The 21,310-nt window shown below is 36.4% G+C and overlaps 1 protein-coding gene across 1 annotated transcript in view; it reads right to left on the bottom strand.

Moving 5' to 3' along the window:
- LOC121328724 (FYVE, RhoGEF and PH domain-containing protein 5-like) overlaps positions 1–21,310 on the bottom strand; it is a 64,712-nt gene that overhangs the window by 32,628 nt on the left and 10,774 nt on the right. The window contains exons 3-5 of the mRNA XM_041273723.1: positions 8,961–9,081; positions 4,331–4,389; positions 3,600–3,630 (exon numbers count right to left, since the gene is read on the bottom strand). Of these exons, the coding sequence (XP_041129657.1) occupies positions 3,600–3,630; positions 4,331–4,389; positions 8,961–9,081 (211 nt within the window). The remainder of the gene's footprint in view (positions 1–3,599; positions 3,631–4,330; positions 4,390–8,960; positions 9,082–21,310) is intronic.

The following is a 21,310-nucleotide window of genomic DNA, read 5'->3' as shown; positions in this document are numbered from 1 at the left end:
GATTTTACTATTCCCAATTAGTTACACATCAATTGTGGTTGTAAACACATTCTAAAAGTAGCCACATGGGTTTATAAGATTTTTCATCCAGTGTGCAAAAACATTCAGCTCTTTAGGGATTCTAGCTGGCTTGTCAAGTTTTTATGAGGGAAGGGTGGAAGCTAAAAAACATGTGTAGGCCATTCTTCCGAAAGGAATCAAATTATTGTAGCATGTAACATGTGTTTATCATGCTCAGCGGATCAGAATTAACTTCTAAACACAAGTTAGAAAATGCTAATGGAAATAAGACCTCTATTGCATAGTAGTTTGATCCATTCCTGTTTAAGACGACACACCTGAGCTTGTTACCTATACACTGTGGCTAATCAAGCTTGTAGTAAAACCTGGATAGTGTGAAACTGCAATGCAATAGGGGTTATTGCCATTCCTGAAGTATCAGTATCATGAAAAAGGAGATCACCATGACATCCACAGTGTGTATTATACATGTAAAATGCAAGTGTGACATATATACAGACACTTGTATTCTTACAACCCCAGGTTGTGATCCTCTCAATAGCTTGCAGGTAGGGGAAGAATAACTGACTTACTTGCCAGAGTCAAATAGCTGTCTAGTCGCCACTTAAAACTAAATATTAATAAATCATGTATTTATAATGTCTGGTGCTCTGTTTGTGTCCATATATATATATATATATATATATATATATATATATATATATATATATATATATATATATATATATATATATATATATTATGTTGACTGCAGATGTTACTACAATTACTTTCCATTTCTCTTCAAACAGTTGAATACAACTGAAATATTGACACTGGTAGTTCACTACTAGTACATATTTTAAACACACACAAAACATCAACTGTCACTAGACTAGCTGACTATTTGGTGCGCCCAGTCTAATTGGGAGAATAACACTGTGCCATGGCTCATTCAGTATCCTCTATTTATACCAGAGCTTTAAGATTTAAAAATAACAACTACGTAACTGTGTGAGACAGATCATTAAGCATGGATTTTCTAGCTTCAATTGTCACAGATGTGTGCATTGCTGCCTTGGAGATCGAGACCCAATAAATAAACTGTTCTGGACAGCCCACATAATGCATGTTTAATGCATGTATAATTTTCAAAAGGATTGTTAGAACCTGGGAGGGTGGAGGGAATTTAGGATCATTCACTGCCCATAACTCTTTGGGGGCAATCATGAAAACTGGGTGCCTTTACTACTCCTGTAGCAAATGAAATATATAACTCATTTGTAATTGTGTTGGGAAAATGTCAAGCTGTATAAATCAGGGCAGTACTATTTGTATCTATTTTTTTAAATTATCCTATAGAAAAAAAGAAACAATTTAAAACTAGCTAATAATAATGCAGCAATATAAAAGTTACATTAAAACCCACTAAGACAAGAAAGCCATTTTTAAAAGTAATTTTTCAGTCTTGACTTAAAAACTACATTGGTCCCAGCTTTTCAGAGTTCTTTTTTAAATCATATAACTTAATTTAGAATTCTTCAGCTCGACAACAATAATTCAGGACAGAAAGAGTTAATCTCCCTCTAATTTCAAACCGAATGCCGTCAATTAGGAAATCTGCATATGTTGTCTCTATTTTTAAAGGAGGTGACCATTTGAACCTAAACAACTACAGACCTATATCTGTACTTCCAGTTATTGCCAAAGTGTTTTGAGAGTTTAGTAAATGAACAAATAAAGAGGTTCTTAGAACAGAATAATATCCGAGCAGATCATCAGTCTGAATTTAGTTTGAAGCATAGCACACAAAGTGCAGTCCTCAAGCTGATGAATGATATATGACTTGCTCTGGATTCTGGTAAATTCGTTGGTGCTTTATTACTGGATTTATCTAAAGCCCTGAATTCTGTAGATCATACAATTCTGTGTATTAAATTATTAGGGTTTGGTGAGAGGGCTGGAGATTGGTTCAAGGGTTGCTAAAAGATCAAAAACAAGCAGTAAGGGTTGATGGGATTATTTCCACCTTTGAGCCTCTACGTAAGGGGATACCTCAGGGGTGAGTCCTTGGACCAATCCTTTCGACCCTCTATAAAAACAACCTGGGATCCGATTTGGGTACAATTATATACTGGTGACACTATTCTGTATACAGGAGGATGCTCTGTACAGGCAGTACAGAGGGATTTGCAGACTGCATTTAATATACTGCACAGACTGTTTCAGGACCGATTATTACTCAATGTATCTAAATCAGGAGGGTGATTGGAAATCTGTCTGGGGCTCTTGTTACACTACATGTAAAGTTACTAGAGAAAGTGTTCATTTACAAATATCTAGGTACATAGGTTAATGAGCATCTTACTTTTAATTACCACATTGATAAACTGGTTTTAAAATGAGGACCTAAATTTAAAAAAAAGTCTCTACATAAATTATCTGTAGCCTACTATATAATTCATGTGGCGATGTGTTCTAGAGTGGTCCCCTTTTACACATCATTGTCATGTGAACATAAAACTAGGCTGGTTCTCACTTATAAACAGTAGCCTTTTTCGTTGGCATTGTTTTCTGATACAATCGCAAAACCGGGACGATTTAACAATTTTTTTGTTTCCGACCGGATGAAAAATGAAGACTGAAAACTGGGACAATCCCTAATGTAGCCCTGAGACATTTAGTTTTTGCTCTACTTGTTTTTTTTTTCAGAATATGAACTAAACTATGTGAAAAATGTTTACTTCTAAGTCAGGTTACCTTGTATAGTTTGTTTCCTATGTGCAAAAAGACTGAGTTCAGCAGTTGTTCACATTGAGGTTTAGCAAGTGAACCAGACTCAGTGCATTTGCCAAACTGACTGAGACCACCTCTTTAGGTGGACTTAGTACAGTATGTTTCCCAACAAACAAACTCTCTAACGGACCCAGTGTGAACACAGCCTAATATTGGCTATAGTTTACGCTCTCAGGATTCTGTTAATTTGGCTGTTGGGAGGGTTAAAATACATACGGGATCTTTTGCATATCAACTATCGAAGATGTCGAATAGTTTCCATCATAGTATGAAGATGGTATTTGATAACCTTTCTTTCTCTGATTTTAAATATTGTATTTGGGAATTGCTTCGAACCTCCTGCCTATGCATCTCTTACAGTCTACATTAACAAACATATTTAACTTATTTATTCTGTTCTTTGATCTCAGTATGCTGGGGATTAAGTTTGAACCATACATGTTTTTTTTTTTTTTTTGTGTTATTTTTACTTTGCAATTGTCCTTTTATTGTGTTCCAGGACCCCCTTGTAAATGAGGCCTCGGTCTCAATGGATAAATCTCCTGGTTAAATAAATAAATACAACAGTGCTATATTTGAGTTCCACAGTGAAAGTTGTTGTATCAGCAATTCTGTGTTTTATTGCTTATTTTGCCAAGTTATTGTTGAACTCATAAAGTCAGCTCCACTTATTGTCTCTGTTTTTGCTCAGTCTCTTTGAAGTTCTATTAATAGGGTATAATAAATGATCACGCCTTCACCAATAACAAACTAACATCTCATCAGCAACAGGAATTTCAACACAAAACTGAAAGTCATTTTACCACGTGCAGTAGCTTCAGGCCCTCCACATACCTGTAAAAATAAGCAGAAAGGACAATGCTGAATTAAGTTAGTGCTTCTGCATTCTGTTCAGTTTTAATAATTTTCTTTATTGCTGACTTTCACTTAAATGTGTAATAGCTGTTGATTGCTAACTACCTGTCTACTGCCTTTGACTTAATTGAAAGTCAGGCTACACCTCTCTCCTTGCTGGATAATCCAGTCTCTGCTAGATCCACCTGCACTGTAATATACACTGTAATATACACTGAGGATGATCTCAGGTATAGACACAAAAGAAGAATAGTAAAGACAGTTTTCACAATTGAGATGACATCATTTGCTATAACCCTTGTGAGAACTTACTATGTACATACTGAACCTGACTAAAACCGAGACTCTTCATTACACAAAGAGTGGTGAGGGTAATGGATGGGTTGCCTAGCGATGTTGTTGAGGCAGAATCACTGGGATCCTTTAAGACCCAACTTGTTTTGAGATTCTAGGAAATGGACATCTTAGATGGTCTGAATGACCTCCTCTAGTAAATTTTGTTAAATGTTTTTACAGGCAATTTACACATTTTTTCTTTTGTTGTACAAAAATGGAACTGAGGGAGTGTGTACACAATTATAATGATATTGCAGTAAGGTGTTTATCATATTTGATCATATTTTATTGTAATACCAGCAAGTAACCCAGCCTAACTTGCTTTTTTATTTTGCATACTTACACTTTTTCAGAATCCACCAGTTCCTTTGCTATATAAAAAGCTCTTGATTGCCCAACCGTCTGCAAAGAGAAACAATGAAATGGTTAAATTAGTATTCACATGTCCCCCATGGTTTGTCAGTTTTTAAAATGAATATAAAACTACTATGTTTGACTTCCAAAACAAATCACACCAATGTGCAAATTATAATATTCATAGAAATAACAATAGTCTTCAGAGTTTTGATGCAGTTTCGAAAAGGTAAGTCAATATTTCATAGAAATAAACATCCAAACCCAACACAAGAAAACTTATAAAAAAGTAAAAAAGTGTAGCAGTTGCAAGCACCCAAGGAGATAATGCATGTTATAAACACATCTACAGAAAGCAATGTGTTCTTACTATATTCTTCTAGCTCTTTGTATTTCATACTAGGTTTAAATGGAAAAAAATAGAAACACCTGCCATATCACTGTCAATAGGCTTTAGGGCCACTATGGGCAACTACGATATAAAAAAAAAAAAAAGGTAATGTAGGTAAAAAAAAAAAAAAAAATATCAAAATATAAGAAATATTAAAAAAAAAAAAAAAAAACCCATCAATTATTCACATTTTTGTGTACCTACATTACTGATAGATAGATAGATAGCTAGATAGATAGATAGATAGATAGATAGATAGATAGATTGATTGCATGAGAGTGCCTCTAGTGTTGGGTTTTGGTAGCATGGCTGTACCCTCTCACCAATAATGTCTGTACTGTGTAATGGTGACAAGACCAGGTGATCTTTTGCTTTTCAATGCCACCTTGTGTCCCTTTATTAAGTTCATAAACAGAAAATAAAAAAAACAATAACAAACACAGATACTATGAGAGGCACATTAGAAAGTAGTGTAGTACAAATGCTGTAATTTCATCTTGGGGGCTTGATGAGATTTTATTATAAAAAAATAATATTTGAGGTAAACTATATAAATGCATACTTAATATGCGTGTGTTTTTAAATACGCAAATCGTTCTGTTTGCAATTGCTACAGTTTTGCATGGATATCCTTAAAACATAGACTTGTTTATAAGATACTTTTCTTCACTGTACCTTTAAAGTGGACTTTTATGACACAGGATTATTATTTTGGTCACTGATTTTATAACAACAAAAAAAAAAATTCTCATTGAAACAAAAACCCTGGTTGGCTGGTGTTGAAAAGCTACTGAGTATACTAGGGTGTCAATTTGGAACCCTGACTATAACTTTACACTTAGTTTTTCAGTCATTAAACAAAAATGTAGCTTTCAACGCCACTGTCTGAAGTGGCTGCTGAGATGTGTCTAATGTCTGCTTATTTGGCAGACAAACAAATCACTGGGTGGCCTGTGTCACCTGACTTGCGTCTGCCTGGTTGTGAGACGATGAGGCTAGGCGTTGCCCCCCCACATTATTAAATAACTGTTTATTTAACCCTGAGTGAACTCTGTAGCTGACAACAATGTCCAGGGACCGGCTTCTGGGAAAACATATGTGCACACAATGTGAACTCAGCAGGCCTCCTGCAATCCTGTGCTGAACCTGCTTCACATGATTACTATTAAAATGACATGACGATATATAGTATGTTAACCACTAATGTCATGCATTCCTCCTCACTGAGTTAGAAAGCCCATGGAAATAAAAAAGAATGTCTCATGTTTTCATCAGACAGGTCTTTAGGGTCACCTTCATGTTGAGTCTAATTTAAACCTGTCTACTGTTCTCAGCGTCAAGTTTCCTGCTGCTGGTTTTCCAGGATGTCTACAGCAGGGATGCATAACTGACCCAGTTTTCAGAGGCTGCAGTTGCAGGTTAGCTTCTCTATTCTTTAGATTCTAACAGATTCTTAATTAAAATGGAAAGGCAACTCTTAATAGAGTAGCTGTCTTCATTACACAATTAGATCACATTCAACTACTCTCTGACAGCTTAGCTTAAGGAGTTATCCAAATGTAAATGTACTAAGAGAAGCTGATAATGCCCCCCCCCCCCCCCAATTTTATTAGGTAAGGGATAAGCAATGATACGTGGTGAATAAGTGCAAATAATTAACTGTTCTTGAGAAACTATTGATTATTTGAACACATTTTCTCCACTTTGAGTTATTTATCCCACTTAAAACATCTCTAATTCAACTGACATGCATTCTAAATTTCAATGCCAGCTGCAATTAATATTCCACCTCTTATATCAATTCAATCATGGTAGTGTAACTGTATATATATATATATATATATATATATATATATATATATATATATATATATATATATGATACATCTAAATAAAAACATCTGTCACCATCCTTCAGAAAGATCTCCAATCTAAAAACGCAGACTTAGAAGTCATGAAGAAATGAGCCTCAAGATCTGAATCTCCTTCTACTGCTGCTGTCCGGAAACCACATGCAGATCAAGCTGTCTTTCATGGTTTAATACAACCAATATGGACCAGGTATTTCAGGCTTTGTGGTAAAATGTTGTCCCCTTGTGTTGATATAGTGTCCTTCGTTTGTTGACGGCTGCAAATATGCCTGAAACTAATTTTCAATTCTAGTACTTTTCTAGTGGGTTTTTCCTCAGCATGTAGGTATACAGTGTTAAGTAGCCCTGTTGTGTCATGAAGGCCACATGGTGTCTGATTCAAATAAAGCATAATCAGAGAGGAAAACAAGCAATTGACTGCTGAGAATTCAGTCACTGTGGTTTGGTTTTTTAGTCCAGTTTTTTTTACAAATCAACACATGCTTTAACTACTGTAGTTAAACAGTTTGCACACAGAATACATATATTAGTACAATAATGCAGTAATACCGAGACCGTTCTTAAAGAATACCGTTCTTAAAGTTATTTTCTCCAAACCATCATTAGTGCTATTTACATCAGAATGAAAAAAAAAAAACACCATTACAATTAAAACAAGTAAGAAACCACTTAAGACTCCTTACATGTTCCTAAGTGAAAAGTCTTAGGGCCCGAGTCACAAAATGTTTTTGACTTATTTCCAGAGGGGTTCAATAAGTATCAACAGGTGGCCTTTCTCCACCTCCCAGCAGACTTTTGAGGTGTTGCTTTACGTCATTTGGCGTTCAAGAGGAGAGGCATAGGGCCAAGACATTGCAGCATTTACATAGCATTGTAAACGGTTAAAACAATACACTATTTCATTCTTATATTTGTTTCCTGACATACTTACAATATATAGTGATAAAGTACAAGATAAAGTTAACGTTATCATCAGTTAATTTAGATGGGTCAAAAACTGCAAACAGCCTTGGCCTAGCTAATCAAATTGAGACCCATTAGTTTAAACACTGCACTCAGATTTATATTGTGCAGAACACTTAGTCGTATTGTTTAAATCATTAAAATACAAACGTTAGTAGCATTTTACATATTTATTTTACAGACATAAAAACACACACACTGCAAACTGTTAAACAAAAAACCCTGAATTTCAAATGAAATCCAGGTTTCAACTGAGTGTTAACTGTTAATGTATGCAAAAGTGAATGATATCTTGGTGCTGCTGCTATATAATACAATGCAATTATGCTAAAATCATCTAGGCTTTAATAAAGTTAGCACCTTTAACCATATGTAACGATGCATCCTTCACACAAGACTAAGGTAAACCCCATCTGGATAAATACATATCATATTGAAATTGATATTATAGGGCTACTTGCAAAACTACATTATACAGAAAAATGTAATCGGTGTATAGCCAATAAACACCAGAAAAACACTGGAAATGGTTCCTCAATTCATGTTGACTTGACTTGTTTCCCTGTGAATAAATACATAAATAAATAACCTGCAAAAAAAGCTTTGTGCAGTGCAGTTGGGCAATGTCCCTCCTTCCTGATTTGAATCTCTCATTGATTCTTTCTCAATACTTAAACCCACCCCAACTACTGAATGGCAGCAAATTTCTACATTTCTATTGGAGGATTGTAAGATGCTTGCAAGATTATAAACAAGATTACAATAAGCCGAGGATTGGTCTTGCTCACAAGATTTAAAGATATATTACAGTTCAATAGGGAGTATTTACACACTCAGGGAATTTAAAATAGAATTGCAAATTGTGGAAAAAGGTAAAAGGTAAATGTCCTTTACAAGTTACATCACAATTGATTAGGATATAATCCCTTTAGCAAAGGGAATAAGGTACAATTGAAAACGTGTGCAAGTACTGAGGAGTTACTGTACTATACATATTGTGACAGAAAAAAACCAAAAGTAACCGAAAACAATATTTTTATACAGTATATAAAAAACAACCCCCCCCCCAAAAAAAAGATTGACGTATAATTCCAAAATAGCTACAAGTAAGCAAATGAAATTAATAAAAATCAAACAACAGAAGGCCTAATTATACAGTACAATGGGATAATTAAAGTAGATAATAAAAGTGGCCATTGTTATTACCTTCACCTGTATGAACTGTATGAATCATTATATGAATATGGTTTATAAATCTGTTCTTAAATAATTTAAATATCTTCTATTTCTGTGAAAGGCATAATGTAACAGAAAACAATGTCACTGATTTTAATTTTCTAATGTCTTCAAAGCTGCCAGAATGATGATGCCCCAATGAGAATCACCTGTCTCACCTTGCTGTCTTCCACCAGGGAATCCTCCTCCCCTGAGCTCTTCCCTTCATCCTCATCGGATGTAACATCCACCACTGGAACCAGAGACACGGGACACACTCTGTAGGGTTCTGTATAGGCACTGTGGGGCAGAGATGCGAGAAGGTTTTTCAGTGACTGCAGACACATTGCTCATGAGAACTCAGTGGAAATACATTGAAATATGTGAATGTGTGTTCAGAGAGGAAACTCATGTGATAGATGACTTATTAAAACAGACTAGACAATATTATACATATTTTACACTACATTCATTGGCATTTGGCCTCGCCTTTTGAGGTACCCGTGCCCATGCATTAGCTTGCAGATAAGTGGAGAGGCTAACCATAGGTGGCCGGGCAGATGGAGCAACCTTTTTTGTAATTTTATATGGAATGACCCATTTCTAAATTTAAGACTGGTACACCTTTTAGTTGATCTACAGGAAGATAAACAAAATGATGTACAACAGAAAATATCTTCAAATAGTGTCAATTATTAAACAAATAAAACAACAACATGCGATATCAGTAGGTTTCCTATAACCCCAGAATAATTATCTTTCTTTCCCTTGTAGCAGTGATACGCATGAGTAAGAACAGATTGCAAAGAAATGACCTGCTCATTTAAAAACAATTGCTTTGAAATTATACAGAAAATGAAGCCAGAAGCACAAAGGCTATGGTGCCTCATACTTAATTGACTGACTCAACATAAAAAAGAGACACTATGGTACTGTAATAAACATACTTCAACACGGATAGCTTTTTCATATACAGTACAGTCCAACATTTCACAGGAGAAGAATGTTGTAATTAATAATGCTATTTATTTACCGAACATATTTAACCAAATATAGAAAGAAAGCGAGTATTACGCTGATGCTTGTAGTCAAGCTTTCTGGCCTCTATACTTTAGTTTGAAGTAGAAATACACAAATGATAGGCTTGTTGATTTAAACACTTCTGCATTGAGTTATGGAGAGGGAAATGTCTTCATGCAAGGGGTAGTCAACATTTTGGAAGATAAAAGCTCTATAAGCATGAATGCTGTCTTTCACAGTGGTTAAGATGCTTGTTTGCAGTGTGTTTGGTCACTGGTTCGTGCCTAGCCTTTTCCCTGTTACAGTCGCTTTCACATTTCGACATCCTCACTCAAATCTTAACATGTTTTTGTAAACACCATTTTATAGTGGTTTATTTGTATAGAATATTACAGGGGTGGCCAATCTTGGTCCTGGAGAGCCACAATCCTGCAGGTTGTCTGGGTATCTTTAAATCATCAATGGCTAAACACCTGGAAAATGTTAGCTGTTGACCAATTAACAACATAATTGGTACAATTAAGCAATTGAGAACACCAGGTGGAAAGAAAACCAGAAGATCCTGTGGCTCGGGACCAGGGTTGGACCCCCCCCCCCCAACACACGTTATATTACTTTGTTATTATAACTCCAGGATAAACCAAAATGTATTTCCTTAAACAACTGAGTATAAATCTGTGCAATGTCTCCCTCCTAGAAATGTAATTCAGGCGCATTAACCCTTTCCCCTAGGGCTTTACCTAGTTGGAACGTGCTACCTGATCACATTAAGTTCTCCTCCAGTCTTGGAGCCTCGGAGACCCAGATGCTTCACTACATTAAATCTGATTGTGTATGTTAATACTAGGAATTGATCTTGATGCCCTGCTGCTCCTGTCTGTACTGTTTCCCTCATTACACAGGGTGTAAATTAAGTCACGGTGGCATATAAAGTAGTTGCACATGCATAGATCCGACAATAAATATTCAGATTGGTAACACTCCGGTATCCTAACCTGTTTGTGTCCATTGTGCTGCACCTGCTACTTGACAGGAGCACAAAGAACATTCATTTGAGTAGCTGACCCTGTCCTGTGACTTCATTTGCATCCTGTGGATCATTTCAAGACAGAGGCATAGATAGATTGATCAGACAAAATCGACACAAGTAAGATCATATCTCTTTTCATCATGTAGACCCCATGCACAGGAGCGCCACTGTCTCTGAGGATTAATGCTGAGTGTGTGCAATACACAAGCTATCGTAGTTTACAATAGTAAAAACTGTAATAATGCATAGTGAAAACATGGTAAAGCATGGGCATTTATTGAAAGGCCTAGAAAGGTATGATAAAGCATATTAATAAACGTGGCACATGATGGTAAACTATGGTAAATGCAAAGTATAAACGTGGAAAAAGCAACCATGGGAAAAGCATGGGAAATTACTGTGCAAATTTACTTTGGTAAACTTTTATATGTTTATATACAGTAGCATGATTAACCCTTTTTGATTTTGATAAAAAATGAATTCCGAGAGCAGAATTCAATCCTGGTACCTCAAAGATCAGAGGTAAATTCCTTTTCTATTGGGCTATGTTTATCAGCTGTGGTTATATATCCTGGTCTGGAAATGGCTTGTTGTGTTGTGGTAATATGTGCCAGACACAGTAGTGGATTGCTGCTGCTGTACACAAGCAGAGTGCTACACTGTGTTTGTGTGTGTATTGGGTGACATACAATACAGGTTTACGGGTCTACATCACATTTTGTAGGAGATAGACATTGTGTAACAGTAAGGCTCCCCAAGTTCCTGGTAGTTGATTTACCTACTGTAGTTAGATAAATAAAGCATCCACATATTCTAGCATAAACAATGTGGTATAGCAGCCTATTCCATTCACTCATTACTCTCTGTGCACTAAACAGGCCCTCAAACATCTGTCCCAAGTCCTCTGCATTGTGCTTAAAGTACTAGCTAGTGTTAACTTTGTCAACTCTTTTTACGATTTTTAAAACAACCAGGTCTTCTCTGACCCTTCTTTTTTCCAGGCTAAATCGATTCCTGTCCCATGACTTCTTTTCTTAAGCCCTGGGATTAGTCTGTTTGCTCTGGACTCTCTCAAGTGCTGCAATGTCTTATTTGTAGCATAGGGACCCCAACTGAACATAGTATTCCAGGTGCAATCTCACCAGCACATTATACAGCCTCATTTATCTACATAACCAAGCCTTCTGTATTCCTTTTGAATTGCTTCCTGATACTGTCTGGTTGCTGACAGTGACCAGACTATTACAACAGCAAGTTCTGTCTCCTGGTGGGCCTGTTCCAGTTCTGTCACTTCTGTTTCATACCAGTTCTGTAATCTGTATCCTTTTAGCTTTCCTGGGTCACTGGATAGGTGTCCACCTTCCTGTCTTTGTATCATCTGCACATTTTACAAGCTTGCTTATTATCTCCCTATCTACTGTAGGTCACTGATGTAGATATAAGAAAGAGTGAGGGTTCTATCACAGTCCCTGCTGCACCCCGCTCAGTACATGACCCCAAATAGATATTTCTTCCCGGAACTCCTAGAGAAGAATTAGGGGGGAAATGATTGAAATCTTTAAAGATTTAAAAGACGTCTACAAAGTAGGGATGCAAGTCTGTTATGATCGGTTTGGTTTTCGGTAAAATCATAATAAAAGTCTAAAACAGAAAAACCAAAGTGCACTTGTGCAGCCAAGGGAACGGGTCACAGCATTATTGCACAAGACATTTTTCAAACTGTGACAAATAAGCTTAATACAGAGTTACTGCATCACTCATAACAATGTATTACACAAGTAGACACAATGCAGACAGAATAATGTATTAAAAGATATTTCATTTTTTTTATTTATTACTTTCCTTCTACCCTTGTACAACTGCAGCTCATGCTTTTCAATACTGAAGTTATTTAATCTTCATGAATGAGCGAGATGTTTGGCAGCATTTTAAAATAGTTTCTGATGAGGAAGCACTTCTAAGTTAAAACGCCATCTAGATTTATGTCAGCAAAAAAATAAAGCCAGTACACCAAAAATCGTCAGTTCTCATTTAGTATGCTGGTTTATTATAGCCTCTTACTGTAATACGTATGACTATGGATAAGGCACTTACACTTGAATTCAATCAATATGCCGATAGGCTGCAGCTACAAAGTAATCAAACAAACTAAACAAATATCAATACATAAACAGTAACTGAAGTTACCTTTATAAAAATAAACTGACTCGCTCACTGAAACATCTGACTTAAAAGCAGTTTCCAGATATTTGTTCGCAACATCCCTTTTATCGAAAATGAATATTATTGTTTGTTTGTTTATTTATCAGATACCTTTATCCAAGGTGGCTTACAGAGACTAGGGTGTGGAGGATAAGTGGCTTGCTCAGGGTCACACAGTAAGTCAGTGAGATCAGGATTTGAATTGGGGACCTCCTGGTTACAAGTCCTTCCTTTAACCACTGGACCACACAGCAACACAGCTTAGCACTGAGACTGCCAATGCTTTTTCATTGTACAAATAAAATCATTTTTGGTTTTATCTTTTGCCAATACCATTTGGTTTGGTATTTTATGCAAATGTTGGTTTCATCCCTATTACAAAGCTAACCCGCACCAATATTTTAAGCGCAGCACAGAAACCACAACTAGAGAACAGACACAGATAGAAATTAATTAGAGATAAACTTAGGACAGGACAGAGGGCAGGAGACACTTCTTCACAGAGTGTGGGTATGGAATGGACTACTTAGTCACGTGGTTAATCACTTGGCTCCTTTAAGACCCAACTTGAAGTTTTGAAATCAATAAGCTACTAGGAAAGGCAGAATTGCCTCCCTTTGTTTGTACATATCCTTATTTTCTTATGTTCCTGTGGTTTTGTACTAGTTGTGTGTACAGTCGTGAGTCAATGCTGCTACATAATCATTTACACTAATTGAGCAGCTACTCACCCCCACTTCACTCCATCCTGCAGCAGGATGTCACACAGAACCTCTATCCAATACAAGAGCTTGCGTTGGTCACTGTTTCACTGGGTATCAATTCAATGGTGTAATTAGATCAGAAAATGTTTTCTTTCCAGCAGTTGAATCTTATATCTTCTTATACACAAATGCAACCTACTTCAGTATATTGCCCTTAACACCTTGCAGTGTTTACAAGAAACACATGAAGTTACCTTTGCTGTGTCCCATGTTCTCTGTATTGCAGCATTATGCTTTTAAACATATTGCCGACTCTAGATATTTTTATTGCAGTGTATCCAGATCACGCTCCCTCCTGTAACAGTGCTGGTTTTCTGTTTCCACAATACACCAGCACTGTAGCAGGAGGCAGCATGAACTGGATACACAGCGGCGATTCAAAGAAAATGTACCTTTTTTCTGGCGAATGTTCCAGGGTAACAGTTGAAAAAAATACTGATCCCAAATGTGTGAATAAAAATATAAATTGGGATTATGTTGAAAAATATATTCCTGCAATATGGACAGCACAGGATACAGCAAATGTAAAGTAACATATTGTAAACACTGCAGGGGGCTCAGTAACACACTGGCAAAAGTTTTTTTTTTTTTTTAAAAGTCATTACACTTCCAAAAGAATATCTAGCACTGTCGAAGCAATTCATGGGTTAAAATGGTGCTTAAATCTGGAACAGTAAACCCAGCCTGTTCTAAAATTATAACAGTACCGGTAGATGTTTTTTTGTGTGTTTTTGTTTTATGACAATAGATTTCAGCTGCAGTATTCAATAGCATTTGTAAAACGGTGTACAAGGCGTCTGATGGATCTCTACTTGTGAATGATGGCTGATTATATTTGTAACAACAACAAAATGACTACTGGATTCCAGTACCTCACGTCAGCTTGTGTTGTTCCAACTTTACACCAAGAGCTTCACACCCTACGACACCACAGCCCAGTTCTAAGGCCCTTGTCTCGCATTTCCTGTAAACAGCTAGGTGGAAGAACAGAGCCAGAGCACTTCCTCCCCAGAGATGACCTGGCAATGAACTAACAGCGGCTGACGTTAGGATGCCCCACACCCAGGCCCTGCTGTGCCAAAAGCTACAGCACAGCACTGCTGATACAGAAGAAGGGCTTTTACACGCAAGTACACATGGCACTGCTTGTCTACCAACATTTTAAAAGATTTGTATGCGAGATCTAAAAATAAATATCACCTGCACCCTGTTACTGAATGAGTTCAGTTGTATCCATATCGAAATCATACACTTTTTGGCTTATTCTTGGTTAAGTCAATTGGAAAAGAGCATTATTTCAAAAGACAAAAGAAAGTGTCTATTTTCACAGCGTCAATCAGAATTTGTTAGAGCCAAAGACACCACTAGCAACCGTCAAGTAGCACTCCTGCCCTCAGCCTAAAATTTTGTTTCTCATTTAACTTAAAACGTTAAATCCTAGTTCCTGAAGAAATAAACTGACCCATTTTTAACATTACAGGACTACCAGATATTTAAACACTAGTGTGATGATATATTAAGGTCACAAATTTGTTATGTGTCACGATTTTAAAATTTAATAAATGTGATACGTCAATAATAATATGTATTAATATTGATGGAAAAAAAGAAATGGCAGGGATAGCATTTATTTATACAAAAGCATCTATTTACTGTTGCACTTTTGATCACAGGATCAGTGTAATACATTATTACACACCAAAAAGACCAACTAACTATAATATAATCTCACAGCCGTGCCTATGAATCGAGTAAAGCAGTTAAGGATTCAGGGAGCTTATCGCCTCTGAAGATCAAACTGTGTCAACAGCTCCCATTACAAGGACGCTGAACTATCATTAATAGATTCATATTTTCCTGAAAGATTTCCCTCCTAATCTGAAAAGGCAGAGTTTTTTTTTTTTTCCCACACCATAACCTGATGTCTAGTTTCGACAAATCAAATGCAATGCTACACTTAAAGATCAACTTTGGGTATGCTGTATCACACTATTGTTAACAGCCCTTTTGAGACAAAAAAATATGTTTTAATATTCCTGTATCTCTTTTTGTATTTGTAGTGTTTGACACTGTCTCAAAGAGACAGCAATCATATAGATGTGCTGTTGGTAAGACGAGTAAGACAGACCTGTGTCAGAGGTCATCACGGTGCAGTATATCATGTTTTATTGTGTAGGGTAATGGATATTGTTGAACATCAGTTTAAAACCAAGCGCAATACAGTTTATCAAACTGAATGCCCATTACTGTTTTTCTATATTTATATTTAGCGTAGCAACAGCCATGACTTGTTTCAGACTTGACAGAATTGGTTTTCAGCTAATCATGCTGGTTTTATAAATGCAATGAAGGTTTGAGGAAAAAAAAAAAAAACATGAAGGATAAATATCAGTGAGGCCTTTTTTTGGCCCAGGATGACTTGAAAAAATGAAATTCCTGGAAAACAGAAAATGTCGAAAGATTTTCCCTGCAGCATTGCTCTTGACCGGCAAAACAACCAACCAGAAATATTGTGTTAGTATGAATACTATATAAGGTACAGTAGTGTATACATAACACCTCAAGTTGTGCCACTTATATCTTATATATATACCAACTGCACCAGCACGAAAACCTCATGGTGTGAGAATTTCAATTTTCAGTCAATGATATAGAAACAAAAGGCACTCGTGTATAAATACTAGACCACTTTATGCTTTAATTAGGCCTCTAAACAACTTTTAAAAAGTCTCATGTAGTTTACAATTTGTGGCTATGTGTTCCTTTTCTCTTACTGTTGTTACGTAATCAATGACATTAAACAATCACTAGTTTGTCTATTTTAAAAACTTTCCAAGAAGTTCAGTTACTGTGGTTTGATTTCATAGGTACAACACATCGAAACAACAGAAGCAATGGGATGTTCTAACAAATTTGTATTACAGTTGTGTCTAAAAAGGAAAGGAATGTGTTAAATACAGACACACACTGTATTGTAAGCGTGTGTGTCACCACTGCTCCTAATTATGATACAAGGCCATAGTCTTACTGACTGCGCTGGTGGGAGTTAATAAGCAGGGGTCTTTCATACTGCTGCCTCAGTCTGAAATACCAATTAATTATGTCCTAATGAAGCAATTAGACGAAATGGATGAGAGCTTGCACTTAAAAAAGCAGTCACTGTTTTGCCAGTGTCAGCCCTTAAAAAGCTAATAAAGTGCGCTCTTGCAGTCGGGTAATTGACTGGATTAATTAAGAGAGCGACTTTAAGGGCTTAGGAGAGCAATGGTGAAACTAGCTTAGAGCTTGAGAAGAAAAAACAGGACTGATACTTCACATTGCGTATGATCACACAATACACATCGCAACAACATATTCAATGGTACTGTATTTCTGTATTCTTGCTTATAAAAGCTGTGTGTTAAATACCGCTGAAAAACTTACAAATGGTTATGTATCTCTACATTATATCTAAGCAACCATGGATATAACAAGCAAAGTAAACCACTCTGGAAGCAGGCGAATTTAGAGCTGTAGCCCCATGTAGGTCAGTAAATAGTGTACAGTATGCCGCTTTGTGTGACTATATAGGGAAGAATTTATAAAAATCACTCACTTAAACGCTCAGTTGAATTTTTTCCTTTTTTTTTTTTTTTAACCCAAAACACAACTATGTTATAGCTATCTGTAAACGTTTTGGAGCATATAAGGGAAGTGAGCCATTATTATATAATTTGTAATATATTAGAATTAGTAAAAGATGTGACTGTTTATTAAGAGTACATTGATCAGAGCAAACATGGAAACATCTGGAATCCCCAGTGAAGATCGTCAATTCTGTACCGCCAGGACATGAGCTTGAGCTTCCCTGACCGTATGACTCACCCGGCACACCATGCCACGCTTTCACCAGGCAAGCCACTCAAACGTCACACTGTGGGAAATGCTTTGTACCCTAATATAACAGAAAGGAACATGGCAGGCTAGATGTGAAATGATCTTTATGAATTTTTTAAATTCTATACCAATTTTTCACAAATGAGAAGTCGAATGACGGAGCTACTTCCAATTACAAATAACATACAGTTCCACTGGAGAACAGGGCTGCTAAACCTAGGTTTATGGTGTAAGTTGATGATACTGTCCGCAGATGTCTAGGAAATGGCTCAGTTTAGCTGCTATAATGCAGATCCTGAGAGAGAAATGGGATTCACAGACTGGATGACCTTTTTTTTTTTTTTTAGCTGTTAAAACACATGACTTTCACATTAGCCCCCTCTGTGAAAATAAACGTATGCTCCAATTTAGATACCATGTTTTTTTGTTTTTTTTTACCGAAAGGCATAACACCAACTGCAACCCAGAAAAAGATCTCATGCATTTAAACTAGCACAAAACATAGCCCATTTATTATTGCTATTACAAGAGTTAGGCTTTCCTTTAGGCACAACAGTAAATGATCACATAAACAACATTAGGTCATTTTTAAAGCTAGCAAGAGCTAATCTGAGGGCTATTTCATATTCATTTTTAAGAGAAGGTTTTTGTTTAAGCAGCCTACTTGAGGTCATTAAATTAAATTTATCAGTTGTTTTTGACTTGTCTGGAAGAATAATATGTTCTTTCCTCAAGGCATTTCAGTTGCTGAATGATGAGTCAATAGATTAGTTTTATTATCAGAAGGGGATTAGGTTATATTGGACAAAAGCAGCTGCATATGTCTTATTACAAAATGACTTTCTTTCTTGAAGAATGCTGCAATGAACTGAATGAAATCTTTAGCAATATTGAGAGAAAAAAGACCTCTGAATTGACTTCTGGGTTCTATTGGAGGAATGCCAAAGCAGTGCAGAACAACAATGCCTTGATTAGGCTCCTCATACAAAACATGGGGACCCTTATGCATTGGTAATGACCTCTGTCACACTCTATATAGTAAACACAATAATGACCTTGATTTAACACTAACTTCTATCAGAAACTCCTAGCCTGCTACAGCCAGGTTGTATTTGGCTAATATCTGATAAACTCTACACTTTTTAACTGCTTGCTTGCAGCCAAACACATTTAAGGTCAGTTAAGACTAGTTGTGAATGACAACCTAATGTGTGCTGCAGATATACCATAATGCTACTAACAGTGCCAAAAAAAGAATGCTTTAGTTATTCATATGAAAACAGCCACAGTAAGTATATATATATATATATATATATATATATATATATATATATATATATATATATATATATATATATATATATATATACACACAGTGCCTATAGAAAGTCTACACCCCCTTTCAAAATTGTCACCTTTTGTTGCCTTATAGCCTGGAATTAAAATGCATTAAAATTGTTTTTTTTTTTTTTCATTTATCTACACATCCTACCCCTCAACTTTCAAATGAAAAAATATTCCAGAATTTTTGGTAGAAAAAAAGCTTGGTTGGATAAGTGTCCACCCCCCTTGTAATAGCAATCCTAAATTAGCTCAGGTGCAACCAATCACCTTCAAAATCACACACCAAGTTAAATGGCCTCCACCTGTGATAAATTCAGCAGTTCATGTAGGTTCCCTTTACTAGGTAGTGCATCTCAAAGCAAAGATAAGCACCAAGGCACCTTCAAAAGAACTCCGGGACAAAGTTGTTGAAAGGCACAGATCAGGGGATGGGTATAAAAACTATCAAAGGCCTTAAATATCCCTTGGAGCATGTTCAAGATGATTATTAAGAAGTGGAAGGTGTTGGCACCACCAAGACTCTGCCTAGATCAGGCCGTCCCTCCAAACTGGATGACTGGGCAAGAAGGAGACTGATCAGAGGGGCTACCAAGAGGCCAATGGCAACTTTGCAAGAGCTACTTGTTTTTATGGCCAAGATGAGTCAAAGTGTGCATGTGACAACAATATCCCAAGCACTCCACAAATCTGGCCTGTATGGTAGGGTGGCAAGAAGGAAGCCATTACTCAAGAAAGCCCACCTTGAATCCCATTTGAAGTATGCAAAAAAACACAAAGTTTTGTGGTCTGACGAAACTAAAATGCGACTTTTTGGCCTAAATGCAAAGTGCTATGTTTGGCACAAACCCAACACATTGCCCAAAATACATCATCCCTATTGTGAAGCATGGTGGTGGCAGCATTATGTTATGGGAATGTTTTTCATCAGCAGGGACTGGGGCACTTGTCAGGATAGAATGGAAAATTAATGGAGCAAAGTACAGAAAAGTCCTTGAGGAAAACCTGCTGCACTCTTTCCATCAAATATTAACTCACGGGGGTTGAGACTTATCCAATTATGATCTTTCAGTTTTGTGTTTTTAATATCTAATTTTTTTTTCTCAATAAAAACTTTTTTCCCCCTTAATAGTGTGGAGTATGTTGTGTAGATAAGTGGAAAAAAATCCTCATTTAAATAAATGAAACTCTAAGGCACTGACACAACAAAATGTGAAAAACGTTCAAGGGAGTGTAGACTTTCTATAGGCACTGTATATATACACACACACACACACACACACACACAATTTATTTAATTTAGTGATCATTCAATAACATTAAGGGTCACTTTCCACCTGACTTACACAAAGGTATAGATATAACATGTATTTGTTAATGTGTTTTTTCCTTTTTCTTATACTTTTATATCAGGGGAAAAAAATCCTTTCTAATGGGACTATAAAAATCAGGCTGCAATAATGTTCAGTAGTTGCTTCAATCAGAGAAATGGTATTGTCAAAACTTACACTGACTAGAATTTTGCTAATTGATAGGGCTATAAATCAAGCATCTTTATAGGAATCTGAACAGGGAAATGTAATCCAGGGCCCAGTGTATGTAAAGGGAGGATGTTCCTCAGACAGCTGAAGACTGAACACACACCACAGAAACTGTGACTTTGAAAGGATTCTATTAATAGCAGCAGCTATAGTCAATAAACTGGATAACCCTTGTGACAAAGACCTGCATTACCTCTAAGCCACATGTCCTTTGATAAAAAAAAAAATGCTGACGCAGCAATATCTATAGATCGATCAATGTGTCACCTTCAAGCAAGGTATTTCCAAGAAAACTTTACACACCCATAGCTCTAACACACTCAACAGCGGTGCATTTAGACAGATTCAAAGAAACAATGATGCCAGATGGAGACTGCTCTCCATTTCATTTCGAATCTCTTAGTATTTCACATGATCACGAGAGAGACAGAGCGAGAGCGATGCAAGTGTAACAAGCGACAATGCAAGTGGGCTCTTCCACTGTTATTGATGAAGAATTGCACTCATGCCACTTTATCAGTGTTGACATGGTTACATGAAAGCTACCAAAAGGCTACTCGAAAGTACTTAATAGTTCAGCAGTACCATTTATTTGTATGGATGCCACAAGTTACTGCCTTACTCACGTACAATGCACATGGATTATAAAAGCTAAAAGCCCTAAAAAATGAAGAAAGATTTGGCATCAGGCAGATTTACTGTATTTTTTTTTGCCCATTCTTCCCCACTTTCACACATGTTGCCAGCAAAGAAAA

Source organism: Polyodon spathula, chromosome 16 (assembly GCF_017654505.1).
Source record: "Polyodon spathula isolate WHYD16114869_AA chromosome 16, ASM1765450v1, whole genome shotgun sequence".
Classification (NCBI taxonomy): Eukaryota; Metazoa; Chordata; class Actinopteri; order Acipenseriformes; family Polyodontidae; genus Polyodon; species Polyodon spathula.
The sequence above is the reverse complement of the archived record's forward strand: the minus strand, read 5'-3'. Positions and strand labels throughout refer to the sequence as shown.